Source organism: Hipposideros armiger, unplaced genomic scaffold (assembly GCF_001890085.2).
Source record: "Hipposideros armiger isolate ML-2016 unplaced genomic scaffold, ASM189008v1 scaffold_1, whole genome shotgun sequence".
Taxonomy (NCBI): domain Eukaryota; kingdom Metazoa; phylum Chordata; class Mammalia; order Chiroptera; family Hipposideridae; genus Hipposideros; species Hipposideros armiger.
The window spans coordinates 8,704,562-8,717,599 of NW_017731351.1; the positions used below are offsets into that span (position 1 = coordinate 8,704,562).

The 13,038-nt window shown below is 39.9% G+C and overlaps 1 protein-coding gene across 3 annotated transcripts in view; it reads right to left on the minus strand.

Annotated features, from left to right (window-relative positions):
* Positions 1–5,706: 5,706 nt before the first annotated feature.
* Positions 5,707–13,038, minus strand: part of LOC109373498 (bifunctional heparan sulfate N-deacetylase/N-sulfotransferase 3) — a 107,206-nt gene continuing 99,874 nt past the window's right edge. For all 3 annotated transcript variants that reach the window (XM_019627549.1, XM_019627372.1, XM_019627462.1), the window contains exons 13-14: positions 9,433–9,535; positions 5,707–7,814 (exon numbers count right to left, since the gene is read on the minus strand). In XM_019627549.1, the coding sequence (XP_019483094.1) occupies positions 7,695–7,814; positions 9,433–9,535 (223 nt within the window). In that variant the 3' untranslated portion in view covers positions 5,707–7,694. The remainder of the gene's footprint in view (positions 7,815–9,432; positions 9,536–13,038) is intronic.

Here is a 13,038-nt window from a genome sequence, read left to right on the forward strand (position 1 = left end):
TACCTGGGGCAGTCTCAGCAATGTGGACTCTGGCTCAGTGCTCCTTTGCCAGGTCTCCAGTGTTGCCAACTGAACTGGGATGTAATGCTTACATAGTGGTATAAGTTCCACAATCCCCAGTCTGGGCAGAAGTGTAGCTTTCTTTAATTTTTCAGTGACTGTCCCCATTCAAGATATGTATCATTACTTTAGGGATTTTTAAGTCTATTTTTGGAAAATCCAGTCAAATTCAGGATTCTTTTCTCCCTTTCTTCCCAAGGTGGTCACATCAGGTGAGAGGACCTCGGGGCCCAGCCATCATCTGCCCTCTGCTGCCATTGGATGAACCTCTTCCCATTTGGTAAGTGGCTCCTGGCTTCCATGGTTTGGGCTCTTGTGGCTGAGTCCTCAGTCTGTGCAGGGTGTTAGGTGTCCTGGTTCCAGCTGCCCAGTCCCTTTGGGTCTAAAGGCCTGTTCTTAGTGATTTCTGCAGTTTCCATGGAGAATGGGGACTTTTATTTGTTCTTCTGTGCCACTGTTTATGGTGTAAGTCATGGCTTTTGGTACTTAAATTATTTCCAACTCCTATGCCAGTGGCTCTCACACTTTCTGGTCTCAGGATATCTTTATATTAAAAAAAAAATGATTGAGGCCCCCAAAGGGCCTTTGTGTATAAGGGTTATATCTATCAATATCTACTGCATTAGAAATTTAAATTGAGGCGTCAAAATATATTAATTAATTTTAAAGTAATAAGAGAACCCATAATAAAATTATAGTTTTAATGAAAAATAATTATGTTTTCCAAAACAAAATGAAACAAAACAAAATTAGTGAGAAGAGTGCCACTGTGTTACATTTTTGCAAATTTCATTAATGTTTGGCTTAATAGAAGACTGCTGGATTCTGATACCTATTTTTGCATTCAGTCTATTTTGATATGTTGTTTTTGTTGAAGTATATAAAAAAATCTGACCTCACACAAATATATATTTGGGAAAGAGGTGTATATTTATGGCCTTTTCAGGTAACCATGGGTATTTTTCTTTGCTACTACACCAAAACTTGACAAGTGGTGTTTTCTTAAAGGATATTTATAATGTGGAATCTGAAACCAAATCAGTGAGCTTTTCACATTCTGCTACATTAAAATCTATTATTTTACCTTGCCCTAAGAAGGGATCTTTTATCATAATAATGATTGTACCACGTATAATTATTTTGTAACTTCATGCATTGGTCATTTGGAAAATAGGGGCTCCCTGAGTTATGCAGATATTTCAAATGTTGACACATTTTATTATATAACATCAGAAAATCATATTTGTTAATGTCACCATTAATCGCATCAGAAAGAGTCCCTAAATATCAGACAGCTGTTAAGTTCCTGCTAGCAGATACAAGTCTCACAAAACTCTACTTTTCACCTGGAAGCTCAAATGTTATCACTGTCAATGAATGCTGTCAGCTGTTTTTCTTGAAGTGACAGGCTCACTTTATTCATTCTCCAAAAAATGGCAATTGCTCAAGTCTGAATAACCATAGTTTCCTGTCAGTCATTCTTTTAAGTAAAAATGATGGTCCATGAGTAAAGTAGTTTTTTTTTTAGTTTAAATAAATTGAATGAAAAATTTAAAAAATTAAGTAGCTAGTTCAATATGCAACTCAAACAAATGCTTTGTTTTGAGAGAACTGCCTACTTCAGTGCATAGCAGAAGTGTTCTAGGCACACTTCACATTTTGTCTGACAGGTGCATGAGGGTTGGAACTTAATCATCACAACCTTGCTGGTGAAGCCGACTTTTTAGTGAGTGTGTGATGGTGACATATGCAATGACTACTAGTACAGATTGATGTCACTGCCTTGGTTTATGCTAAAGCACAAGCAGTTTCACCCATTGTTGCTTATTGCAAAGTCAGTGAAAATATCAACATGATGAAAAAGGAATAGATACATTAGTATTTTTATGAAAACAGTTTTGACCTTTCAGACCCCTGAAGGGGACGCGGGTCTGGCAGGGTTCCACAGATGATAATTTGAGAACCATGGAGCTTCTGCCCCGCGACAGGGGTCTTACCTATTGGTTATCTCCTGGGTAATGTCCAGCAGCTGATGCTAAGTCACCTGTAGCTGAGATTTCTTGCGTCTGTGATCTTCCCACCAGATCGGACACTGTTGATCATGGATATTTAGACTTACTTAAGTGATAGATGTTTGCTGGTGGTATTGATATAAAAGTAATGCATGCACTTGGAAATACAAGTTCAAATATTTCTCTCTGGCCTGGCACTCCAGTCCTGGTTATCAAAGGTAAGTCTATTCCAGTTGTGTTGTAATTCCAGTTAGCTTTTACCTTGGTGTTTGGGTTTGTCACTTTAAGCAGCATCCGTTGGCTCCCCACTTGAACAGTAAGACATTTATTTAGCTCATTTATATTATTGTACCTTGTTTACACTGTTGCTCGTCTTTCTAAGTCTTGAGCATATATTTATATTTTTGTTTCTAGCTCTTTTTGTTGTTTGTGGCTTTACATAATGCACTTAAACATAGATTTCTGCTGAGTTTACCACCGGCCAAAAGCAGGCCAGTGTTCTCCGGAGAGGGGTGAGGGTGGAGAGGTTGAGCTACTCAGGCCCGGTTTCTGCTTCCAACATCACCAGCACGTGGCCGGCCCCTGGCAGGTGGCAGAATGTGTGAGACAGGAGAGTCAAATGCTGTGACAGCTGATGATAAAAGGGGAAAAGCTCTTACCAGTGATCGCATTTGACTTTTGCCGTTGACAGATTGGGAAATTGAGCTCCCCCAAAGAAAAGTGACCTACCCAGTGTTGTTTGGTGAAGAACAGATATTGGACTGTTGTCCAACCTATCCTCTTTATGATCCCAGTTGGACTGAGGACATGCCTGTAATTAATGGGATAGAAACAGCAGGGTTTTATCAAGTTGATCAAAGGCGGGAGTGAGAGTGTATTACTATATTATCATAGCTTTGTATTGTTTTTAAAACGATGATCTTTAACTTCTCATTAGTCTGTCAATTTATTCATTTGAATGTGAAGTAAACCTTATTTTTTGTTGGCATATGTTTCGTGGGCCTTTAAAAGTTTTGGTTCCTTTGAAAGACAAAGTTCTGAAAAGACACTAAAAACCTAAGAGTAAATAGCATTTTGAGCTTGCATTTCTGTTTAAAGTGGTTGAAACTGAAAAAAATTCAGATTCAGAATATTATTTACCAAATAGAGACAAGCAGGCCAGCCTTCTCTGGTCCAATTGTATAAATTATGCATAATACTTAAGAGCAAGGTCTGGTTTGCATTTCAGTTATTGATTTGAAATAGAGCAGCTTGGCATTAGAAAGTAGACAGAAGGCGTTTCCTGCACCTAATTTATTCCCTCATAACCAACTAACAGCTTGCTGCAGGCAGTTTTATGTAAAATTTGTCACAGATTCTTTGGAAATGCTTCCCATTTCACTCGGTTCAGTTCAGTTTTCTGTATGATAAAATGTGGGTGAGTACATTCTTCTTAACAACATCTGGGAGACTTTATGCTATGAGTATTTAATTTGGGAAATTTGCTTTGACTTCCTTGAAAGGGATTGCAAGGCAAATAAAACATTTGCCCTGAATCTGGCAACTGAATGTCTTTCTTCAATTCTTACTGATGCTGTTCGTGATTCCTCTTTCTCTAAGGGATGCTCTGAAGGAGATGGTGAAAATATAGCTGGATCCACTTCAGTGATTTATTAATCATTGTCTTTGTGACTTTTGGGAATAGACTGAGAAATGATAAAACCTCAAAGAGTAAGATAGCTGTAGGATTAGTGGAAGTTGGTGCCAGGCGACATTAAAAAAATAAATTTCATATACTCATAAATAAGTGAGCAAGTCCTTTTGTGACATTTGTTATGAGCACTTATTTATGGAGAACTCTTACTGACAACAAATTGAGGACAATAAATGGCAGGAACCCGTGGTAGCACCTGATGGAAGAAGTGGCCCCCAGATTCTGTTAGGCACACGTGGCCATAGGTGAGAGGCCTACTCAAAGTGGGGTCTTCATATTTTTGGCAATGGCATCAGTGTCACCCTGTCTTTAGTTTTTATCCTCAAGGGTAAAATTCATGGCTTAACCTTCATCTGCTCTTAGTAAAGTAAGTTAAGAGAAGGCAAGCATCTCAAGCCAACACAAATAATTTCCTAAGGATCCTCCACCACAAGTATTCACTGCTCTTTTCCCGACTGGGGATGGGTGTGTGTAATCAAGCCGAGGCAGCTGCGGCAGCACAGAGCTCAGCGACTGAGCGTGACTCGGGGTGAGAGAAATCTCTCCGTTCTAAACTACTTGGGCAGGCCCACCAGTGAGCCTCCAGGCGACAATGTACCTCCTGGCATCGCGGTGCTTATAGCTCTGGAAAGTATAAGACGATAAGTCCTCATAAGCCAGTAACATTGATGGGGTTGGTTTATTAACCAGTCACCAGTGGAATGGAGCATAAGGTAGCATATTTAGATAGAAAATCGGGGTCAGGTGTCTTCCAGGTTGGAGAACTACCAGCCTGTCAGGAGTTGCTTGGAACATGCACTCAGGGTGGGCTGCAACCTGAGACTATCTGATGTCCAGGAAAGGGAAGGACTGGAAGAGAGTAAAGAACGTTTATGGAAGAGGTAGATAAATGTCCAGCTCCCCAGACTTCTTTTTCTGGAGATTGTTTTGCTAGATTTTTATAAAAGAGAGACTAACACCTTTTAAGGCTCTAAAGGGGTCCGTTTGTGGGGAGCAGAGCAGTTACTGGGAGTAAGAAGAGTTATGATCATGCAGGCCCTCAAGTCTGTTCAGTAAGAGGTGGGGTTCTCTTCTTGTATTCGGGGGGCCCACAAGTGACACTAGGAGCTGCTTTACATCTGTTAGAACTAAAAACCGATTAGAAGGATCTTTGTAAGGTTATATTATTAAAAATAAATGTCCTTTTGTCCTCCTTGGAAGTTTTCTGTGCGTCTCTCCATTTTGAATTATATAGTGGCATCTGTGTTCCATAACCACCCTCCACTCTGTCCTTGGCAAACACAAATACCTACTTATTACCTAAAATCACCAGGTCCAAACTCTTCATTTTCTTATCACAGTTTATTGTTGTACATGTGAGGTACCATGCGCCTATCAGAATTATATCCAGGTTTTTTATTTTAAAAAACTCAGAGAAAAAAATGTGTCTAGTAATTTTCATTCAATGTGAATGACAAGAATATTACAGCTATAAACATTGAAATAACCATTTCATTTCTTCCTGAGGAAGTTTCATATTTTAAGCAATGAAAAAGGAATTCTATACAAAGCTAGTTTTAAATCACATTATATCACATTCTTCTCTCATGTATTTTCGTTACTTTCAGAATAGCATCATCACCAGCTGGAGTATACAATATAGCGAGTGTATATAATCCTCTAGAATTTGATGTTGCCTCCAAGGCACATTGAGTGGCCCAAAGTCCTCAAAGGGTTGCTGCTCTAGGCAGCATGATCCCTGCGCTGGGAGTGAGTCAATTTTGGTATGCTCTCTCTCTTTTCTCTCCTTTCATATACAAGATCCAGTATGCTTTTCATATTTATCTTAAAGGGTGAGCTGTTCAGTTGACTCGGTTTACCTAGACAAAATCACGCCATTAGCATTTTTGTTTAGAAATTTAAATGCACATCGCATCACTAAAACATAAGTGTATCTGTTTATTCTTTTTTTTTCCTTTTATCAGTAGAAATATTGTCAAAATGAAAACATGATGTTGTTGGGGCCTATTCCCACTGTGTTTGTCCGTCTTAAGCCAATTTTCTTAAATTCACTGTATGCATTTTTCTGGGCATGCACTGCTTTGAGAAAGGCAGCGGCAAGCGTGGAGACTGAGTTTGCCATTTTCCAAATGCCCTTGATTTTGCTTTTACAGCTAGGAGTTTTAAAAATTGGTTCTTTCTGCAATTCTTTCTGCCAATAGCTTGTTTGTTTAAAAATTTGTGTATCATTTGGGGACATAAAACTTTAAAAACAATTTAATTAATAATTATAATGTAATTTAAAAAATTTATAGCAAGTGGAAGGATCTCAAAATTTGTTGTATAACCAGTGAGTGACTGCTATAGTTTCACACATGACAACAACGAAAATAGTTGGCTTTAGGTTTTCCTTGCATATCTTTTTTTTTTTTTCTAATCATACTTTCAATAACATTTTATAAAGGCTTATACTCGTATAGCCATCACAGGGAATTTATTTACTACTTAAGTTTTATATCTGTAGAGAAGCTTAAAAATTAAGTAAATGCAAACACAGGAAAATAGGTATGACCTTCTCATTTTTGAATATGTTGTTAATAATATAATCACTTGAAATTTAAGTGTAAATATATTTTAAGAACTGTGCCTGGCTCATCTTTGTACTTCTCCCATTTAATTTAGTAGACAACCATAAATTTAACTATGTTCCATGGTCTTCCACGAGAGTGATGTATGAAATGTTCTAAAAAAATGGGACTCGGCCCTATTTTTTTCTACCTTGTATTAAAAGCATCATTGCAAATATCAGATTAACAATCATATATTAATTTGTTTTTTTGTTATAAATCTCTACATTATACAACTTTGTTTTGAACTATTTGGAAAAATGTAGCCTTTCTAAAATTTAAACGTAAATAGCCTAACATATCTAGAGAAACTGTTCTTCATTTTCATTTAATAGGTTTTGTTCTGGGGAATGTTAAAAAAAAAGTTATTCACAGTTAAAAGTCAATCTGTTTCTGGAGATGACACACAACTCAGATTTTGTGCAAGCGTTTCTTTAGAACCAGCAAGGACTACTGGAGATGTGCAGCTCCAAGAAAGCAGACACAAGTTGTCAATGATACATCTTCAGACCCGTACAATTTCTCCCCTTCGGAGGAGCTAGTCAGCACACTTTATGTTGTTATTTACTGACTTGAAATACTCAGCGTACTTCTATTTACCATCCAATGGCTTTACAGCAGTGTAACAATGACATTATGATAGAGGAGTTAGTAATTTTTACATAAATGCACTAGACTATGTGTTTGAAAAATCACTTTTTTTTTTGCTATAGCAGTTATCTTTTTTTAATGCAGATAAAGTTCAGACATAATTTTTCCACTCTGACCTGGCATAACTTGTAATTTACAGTTATTTCTAGATACTTCAGTGGGCTAATATTTTGGCAAGCGTTTCTCACAAGTGTTCTGCCTTCGCCATTTTATGCTGCCTTGTGATGTTTATGCTGCTTCTCGTTTTGTAGGACACTTTATAGACTCAAAGAATAAGAAACATTGTACAGGCAAACAGTGGTCTAGAACCTACAGAAACACGCTCTTAGCTGATACGCAGAAGTGTGACTGGTGCTGTGAAGTGGAGCAGGTCTGCGTTCATGTTTGGCATCTGTATTGGGTGCTGTTGGCTTCAACGTGAGTGCCCAGCAGTCCACGAAATCCCACAGGCTCAATGTGGGGTAAGGAAACGGCAGAGGCCCCAAGGCTTCCGACAGACAGGTTTTCTTTCCTTTATTCCTAATCATCCACGTGCCAGCACATGGAAGGAACTTGGTTCTTGGTTTTCTCATTTGAAGAGGTATATTTTTAAACAGCCTTTTGGTAGCTTCTGGAAGCTTTGGAAAGGTGGGTGTTGCATGGAACGTGGAGTCTCAAGATGTTTCCCCAGTGCTACCTCACTTTCTGCAGCTCCTGTCTCAGCCAGGCCGGCAGGGGTTGCCCCAGCCTGTGCAGCAGCTTGGACAGCTCCGCGTTGTGGTCTCGATAGTAGCTGGAGAGGAAGGCCCTGCTCTGAGGGGGCGGGGAGAGAAAAGCCTATTTCATTCCGTGTGTTACAGTGCACTTCACATCCTTTCACGGTGTTTACATCTGTATCGAGCCTGGATTCAGATTTACAGTAAGCTTGTGGACTGTTCATTCAGGACAATATAAATGCAGTGACTCTATTCTTCAAAATACACACCCTACGTATAGACACTTTTCACTATTGTGGCAAGCCTTAGAAATGCAGTAGGTAAACCAGGTAACTCCATCACCTGGTGTATTTGCACTCTGTGACCCAGGAAAGGGAAAGAATGCCTTGCAAGCTTACCCTTCCTTACAGGGAGGTAGGTTTTCCTTCAATAAATACAAATATTTTAATAATTGAAACTGTTGGAAATGGAAAGGGCCCTGTTGAGAGGTGGCACCCAGTGGGTTTTGCACAGTTTTGATGACCGTGGTCAGGGACGCTGTTGTTGGGGGTGGGGGTGGGGTCTATTTCTCTACCTGTACCTCCTGCTTTATACTATCCTGAGATTTTCTGTTGAGTTGAACTTGGAAAAAGTTTTTATTTGCTTCCTTGTGCTATTCTTTCAAATGTCATACATGGTACTCCATTTTAAATGCGATAGAAAAAGGTCCATCTTGTATGGATTATTTCATGTGACAGATCTGGGCAGGGGTCATAATCATCGGAACTAGCTGAGTATTCGTGCCCTGTTGTCAGCACCACTGTGATCAGGGAGACCCAGAACTCTGTGTGGTTTGTGTATTTCGTCTCGTCTCTCTGTTTCTGGTCTGTCTCAGCCCACAGACCCTGCTGGCACGCTCAGGTCAGAGAAAGGGGAGCTAAGCGCTGTCTCCCCGACACCGCACCCGGGAGCCCCATTGCTTTGTGCCTCCTTTGCTCCAGCCAGGCCTGGGATCCAGGGAGGAGCCCGAGTTTCTGAACACCCCTGTGTGCGCTCTCTGAGCGTCTCACTGGGCGTCTCTCCTCTTTATGACTGACGCTCTGCTCGGAGCAGCTGTAGCTGGCTGGTTCCCTAATACTTCCCCCATGGGAACTGACTGTCCCACCTGGGAGACTCAGCACCGAGCCTCTGGGGATCCATCCCTTTGGAGTTTGGACCAAACCTCCTGATATTGGGGACTAGTTAGCTACTTCAGTTAACTGGCCTTGTGGGCATCGTTTTCAAACCTGGCAAGAGTTTTCATGGCATATTAACAGTTCAAAGCTTAGTACACCAGTAATTATTATTATTCAGGCCCCGCTTACTACTGTAGGGTGATTTAGCGAAACAAAAATGGAAATCTTTTAGTCGTATTTTCAACTTCCAGTTGATATATTTCCCGCCTTGGTTTCAGTTAACATTTTTAGTGCTAATATTTCTGTGAGCATATCTGTCTTTCTGGAATGACATGCTACCTTCTTTGTTCTGATTCAAGGTGAGAAATCCTGTTGTTTTCCTTTATTCTCGCCTGATAGGTGATATATTATTGGAAAGATCAAAACAAACATTGATATCCAAATGTCACTTTTAATTTTTAGAAAGGCTGACTTTTAATTTTAACGACTTTTCTAAGAAAGTAAATCTATTATTATTTAGCATTTTCCTTATTTAGTGTGTATGTGAAGCTCTCTACTTACATCAGGGCCCATTGGCGGGTATTTTCTTCCTTTGCTCTTTCCAAGGCATTTTGTTTTACCTTCTTCCAGTAATTGACACCAGAAACCTTTATGAGAGTCAAACCTAAAAACATTAAAAATACAGAAAACAACAACAAAAGCAGTTTTTTTTTCAAGCAATTTGTAAGCTGTAATGACCCCAACCATGAATATTTTTAATTGGATATTAATCTGTAACCAGGGAAACTGGCGTATTTTTTGACTACATCACTTCGCATGAAGTCTTTTGGCACACTTCTGAGTTCCAGTCCATCTGTCACCTTTGCGAGTATGCCAAATGCCTAATAGAAAATTGTCAGCAGAAGCTTTCCTATTAATAGAAATTAATAAGGCTACCTCTTCATCTGGAAAGGAAAAGTTTTATAAATTTCGAGCCATTCTTTCCCCTTGTAGGGTTGACAGATGACAAGTCAGGCTCCACCCACATCTGCAGATTTGCGTAGTACCTGTGCCATACAGTTGTGGGTAGTAGAAGAGACAGGGTTTGGGTGTGCCGTGAGTAATTATAATAATTTTAGGATCCTCTAGCTACAGTGCATTTCCAGATCTATGTTCATAGATTGCCATGAGTTCTGTGTTAAAGTAACAGTGCCTGTAAAATGTGGATTTTCGCGGCATAATTATAATCAGAGTCTTGGTAGCACGTTCGATTTATATTGTAGTTTACCAAATACATCACGTCACTCTCATCTGAGCTTTAGTTACGACCCCTAAGGACCTGTACTGCAGTTCTCATCCCATTTATCGCATTTAGTGCAGTATGTGGCTTCCTGGGATCTTTTGCCAAATGATAGTTGAGTAAAAAATGAAAAAGAAAGGTATATTTGTCACATTTTATTTTTAACAGTGTTTTTGAGGTATGCTTTGCATCTTATAACACTTACCCATTTTAAGTGTACAATTCAGTGCCTTGTAGCAAATTCATATAGTTGTGCAACTGTCCCCCCAACCCAGGCTTAGGACATTTCCACATCCCCCAGGAACCCCCAGAGCTCATTGCAGTCAGTGCCGCCTGTAACCTCACACCCCAGACAAACCCTGGTCTGCTTGCTTCTTTAAATCTGTCTTTCGTGGACATTGCCTTTTTTATTTTTATTTTTGGCCCTCTTTTGTTATTCCATTGACCAGTTGATGAACACTTGGATTGGTTCCAGTTTAGGGTTATTGTGAAGAATTCTGCTCTGAATGAGTCTTTGTGGACCTAGCATTTCATTTCTCTTTGGGTAGATTCTTAGGAATGGCATCGGAGTGTTTGTAAACGTCCGTTTAAGTTTTAAGACACTGCAGAGCTGCTTTTCCAAAGCGGCCACATATTATACATCACCATCAGCAATTTGGGAGAATTTCGGTTTCTCCACCGTCTTGCCAACATTTGCTGTTGTCTTTTGGGCTAAGCCATTTTGTGGTATTTCTGTGTGGTTTCAGTTTGCATAGGACTATAATCACACATTTATTATGCAAAGTGGCAGTGTGTCTGCAGATGAATTCTTTCTACAGTCAAGTTGCAGACAACGTAAAAAGCTCATTTTAAGGTTTCAGTGTTTTAAAACCTTGCGGCTGACCTGCTCTTCATTATTACAGATTTACAATAGTGTTTTTCTCTGGCTCGAGCATCTTGTACCAATTTGAAGAGCTTAATGTACGGGCAGTGCAGGCTTCAGGGCACCGGCTGAGTTGCCCTCCTGCCTCCTCAGCTTACTTGCAGAGTGGCTTCTGGCTTAGCTTTTCTGTGCCCCCCCACTTTATTTATTTATTTTACTGAAAAATGGAACTGATAGTTCCACATAGCTTATCACATAGTGGTTATGAAGCAATATGTGTAAAACACTTAGAACATATATGTGTGTTCTGATTTGGAAACAGCACAACCACTTTTAAAAACAAAGTCTTCATAAGAAGTTGGAGTAGACCAACTTCCTTTTCACTGCTTAGCACTTCCCGGGGCTCTTTCTCAGGCCGTCTAGAAAACCAACAGACTTTAGCTACTGTGGCTGCCACTTCTGCTACTGAGAAAGGTATTAGTGTGTCGTACGTTTCCTCAGGCTGGTGTAGCATGGCACAGGAGAGACTCCCTGGGCAATCTAAAGCTGGTGGCCGGGGGAAGTGATATTATATAGAAGTCCCTCTGGGTTTTGAAGCAACTTCAGTTCTTTATGACTCAGTGAAGCCCCATCTACAGACCAGAACAAAGAAACATGCAACCTTTATTCAACTCCTGGCCTTCAAATCCATTTATTAAGATTTCATAGTAAATTTATGTTCAAAACCCATATATTGGGTTGTCGGAAAAGTCATGACGCATTTTTGCAATGAAAAACATAGAAAAAATACGTCATGACTTTTCCGACAACCCAATAGCTCGGTCTGGTTTTGTTCATGCTAACAAACAGGTTAACTGACTGAGACATAAAGGTATCAGGCTCAGGTGCCAAACTGATCATGTGTCTAGGTGTGAAGACCCCCATTGTGGCCGCTGATGGCTGGGCATGGCTGTGGATGGGTGTAGTCATGGCACTATGAAAAGTCTATAGTTTCCATTTTAGTTTAAACAAATTAGCACGATTCTATGGTAAGTACTGTTTCCCCTCCTTTCTCTCTAATGATCCGTCAGCCTTAAAACACTATGTAACAAATAATATGAAAGCTAAATTTATGTCAGGATACCAACCCTATTTACAATTCAGGGATTAAGGTTATGTTGAGCAAGAATTGTAAAATGTTAATTTACTTAATTGAATGAGAAAGTTCCCATTTATAAATACGGCTTATTTCAGATCGCACCTATACTCACTAAGAAAATCAGATTTTCTGTGCATATCCAGTGTCATTAAGTCCATGATGACAACACTAAGTCACTTGAAGACATCACAGACTAGCTAATATGATGCGAACACGGGAAGCCTTGGCCTCTTTCTTTAGCGATTGTGGAAAGGAATAGATGATACTCTTGACAAGAAACATCTCTATTTTTTTAAAAAATAGTTTTGAAATTGGATTTTTAAAAAATATTGAAGATAATCAGGTTATAGATCTCTTAAATTGGAGTGCTCTTTCATGCCAAGGTTGTATGGTAAAACCTTTGTCTAGCTAGTTTCATTCACTGATGCTACTGTGCATAAGGAACTGGATTTACGTGGTTGAGAGTTCATGATCTGTTTGCAGTTCATATAGTAGAGGGCTTTAAATGATTTTTTTTAAGTACCAGAGTTAAGCTTCTCTATGACTAGCCGGAAAAGTATGAAGCAATGGATGCCGTTCCTGAGAACGTACCTCCTGTACCCCCAACATACCCAGAGCACCCTGGAAACTGCTTCTCAGTACACTTTCACTAGAGGAATCAACTGCTGATGGCTGAGGCTTATGACAGTGACGTGCTAGTCCACATATTCTGCGGCAGATGCGCTGCTGGGGTTTACACTGTGCATCCGCCCAACTGGTGATTGACAGGGACACACGACAAGAAGCTGAATGGCTGTACCGTGTTGCTGGGTGGCCCGGCAGCACCAGAAACTGTGCTCTCTGAGACCACACGGATCCCATCTTGCTGCTCCTGCCCCCCCCCCTCCC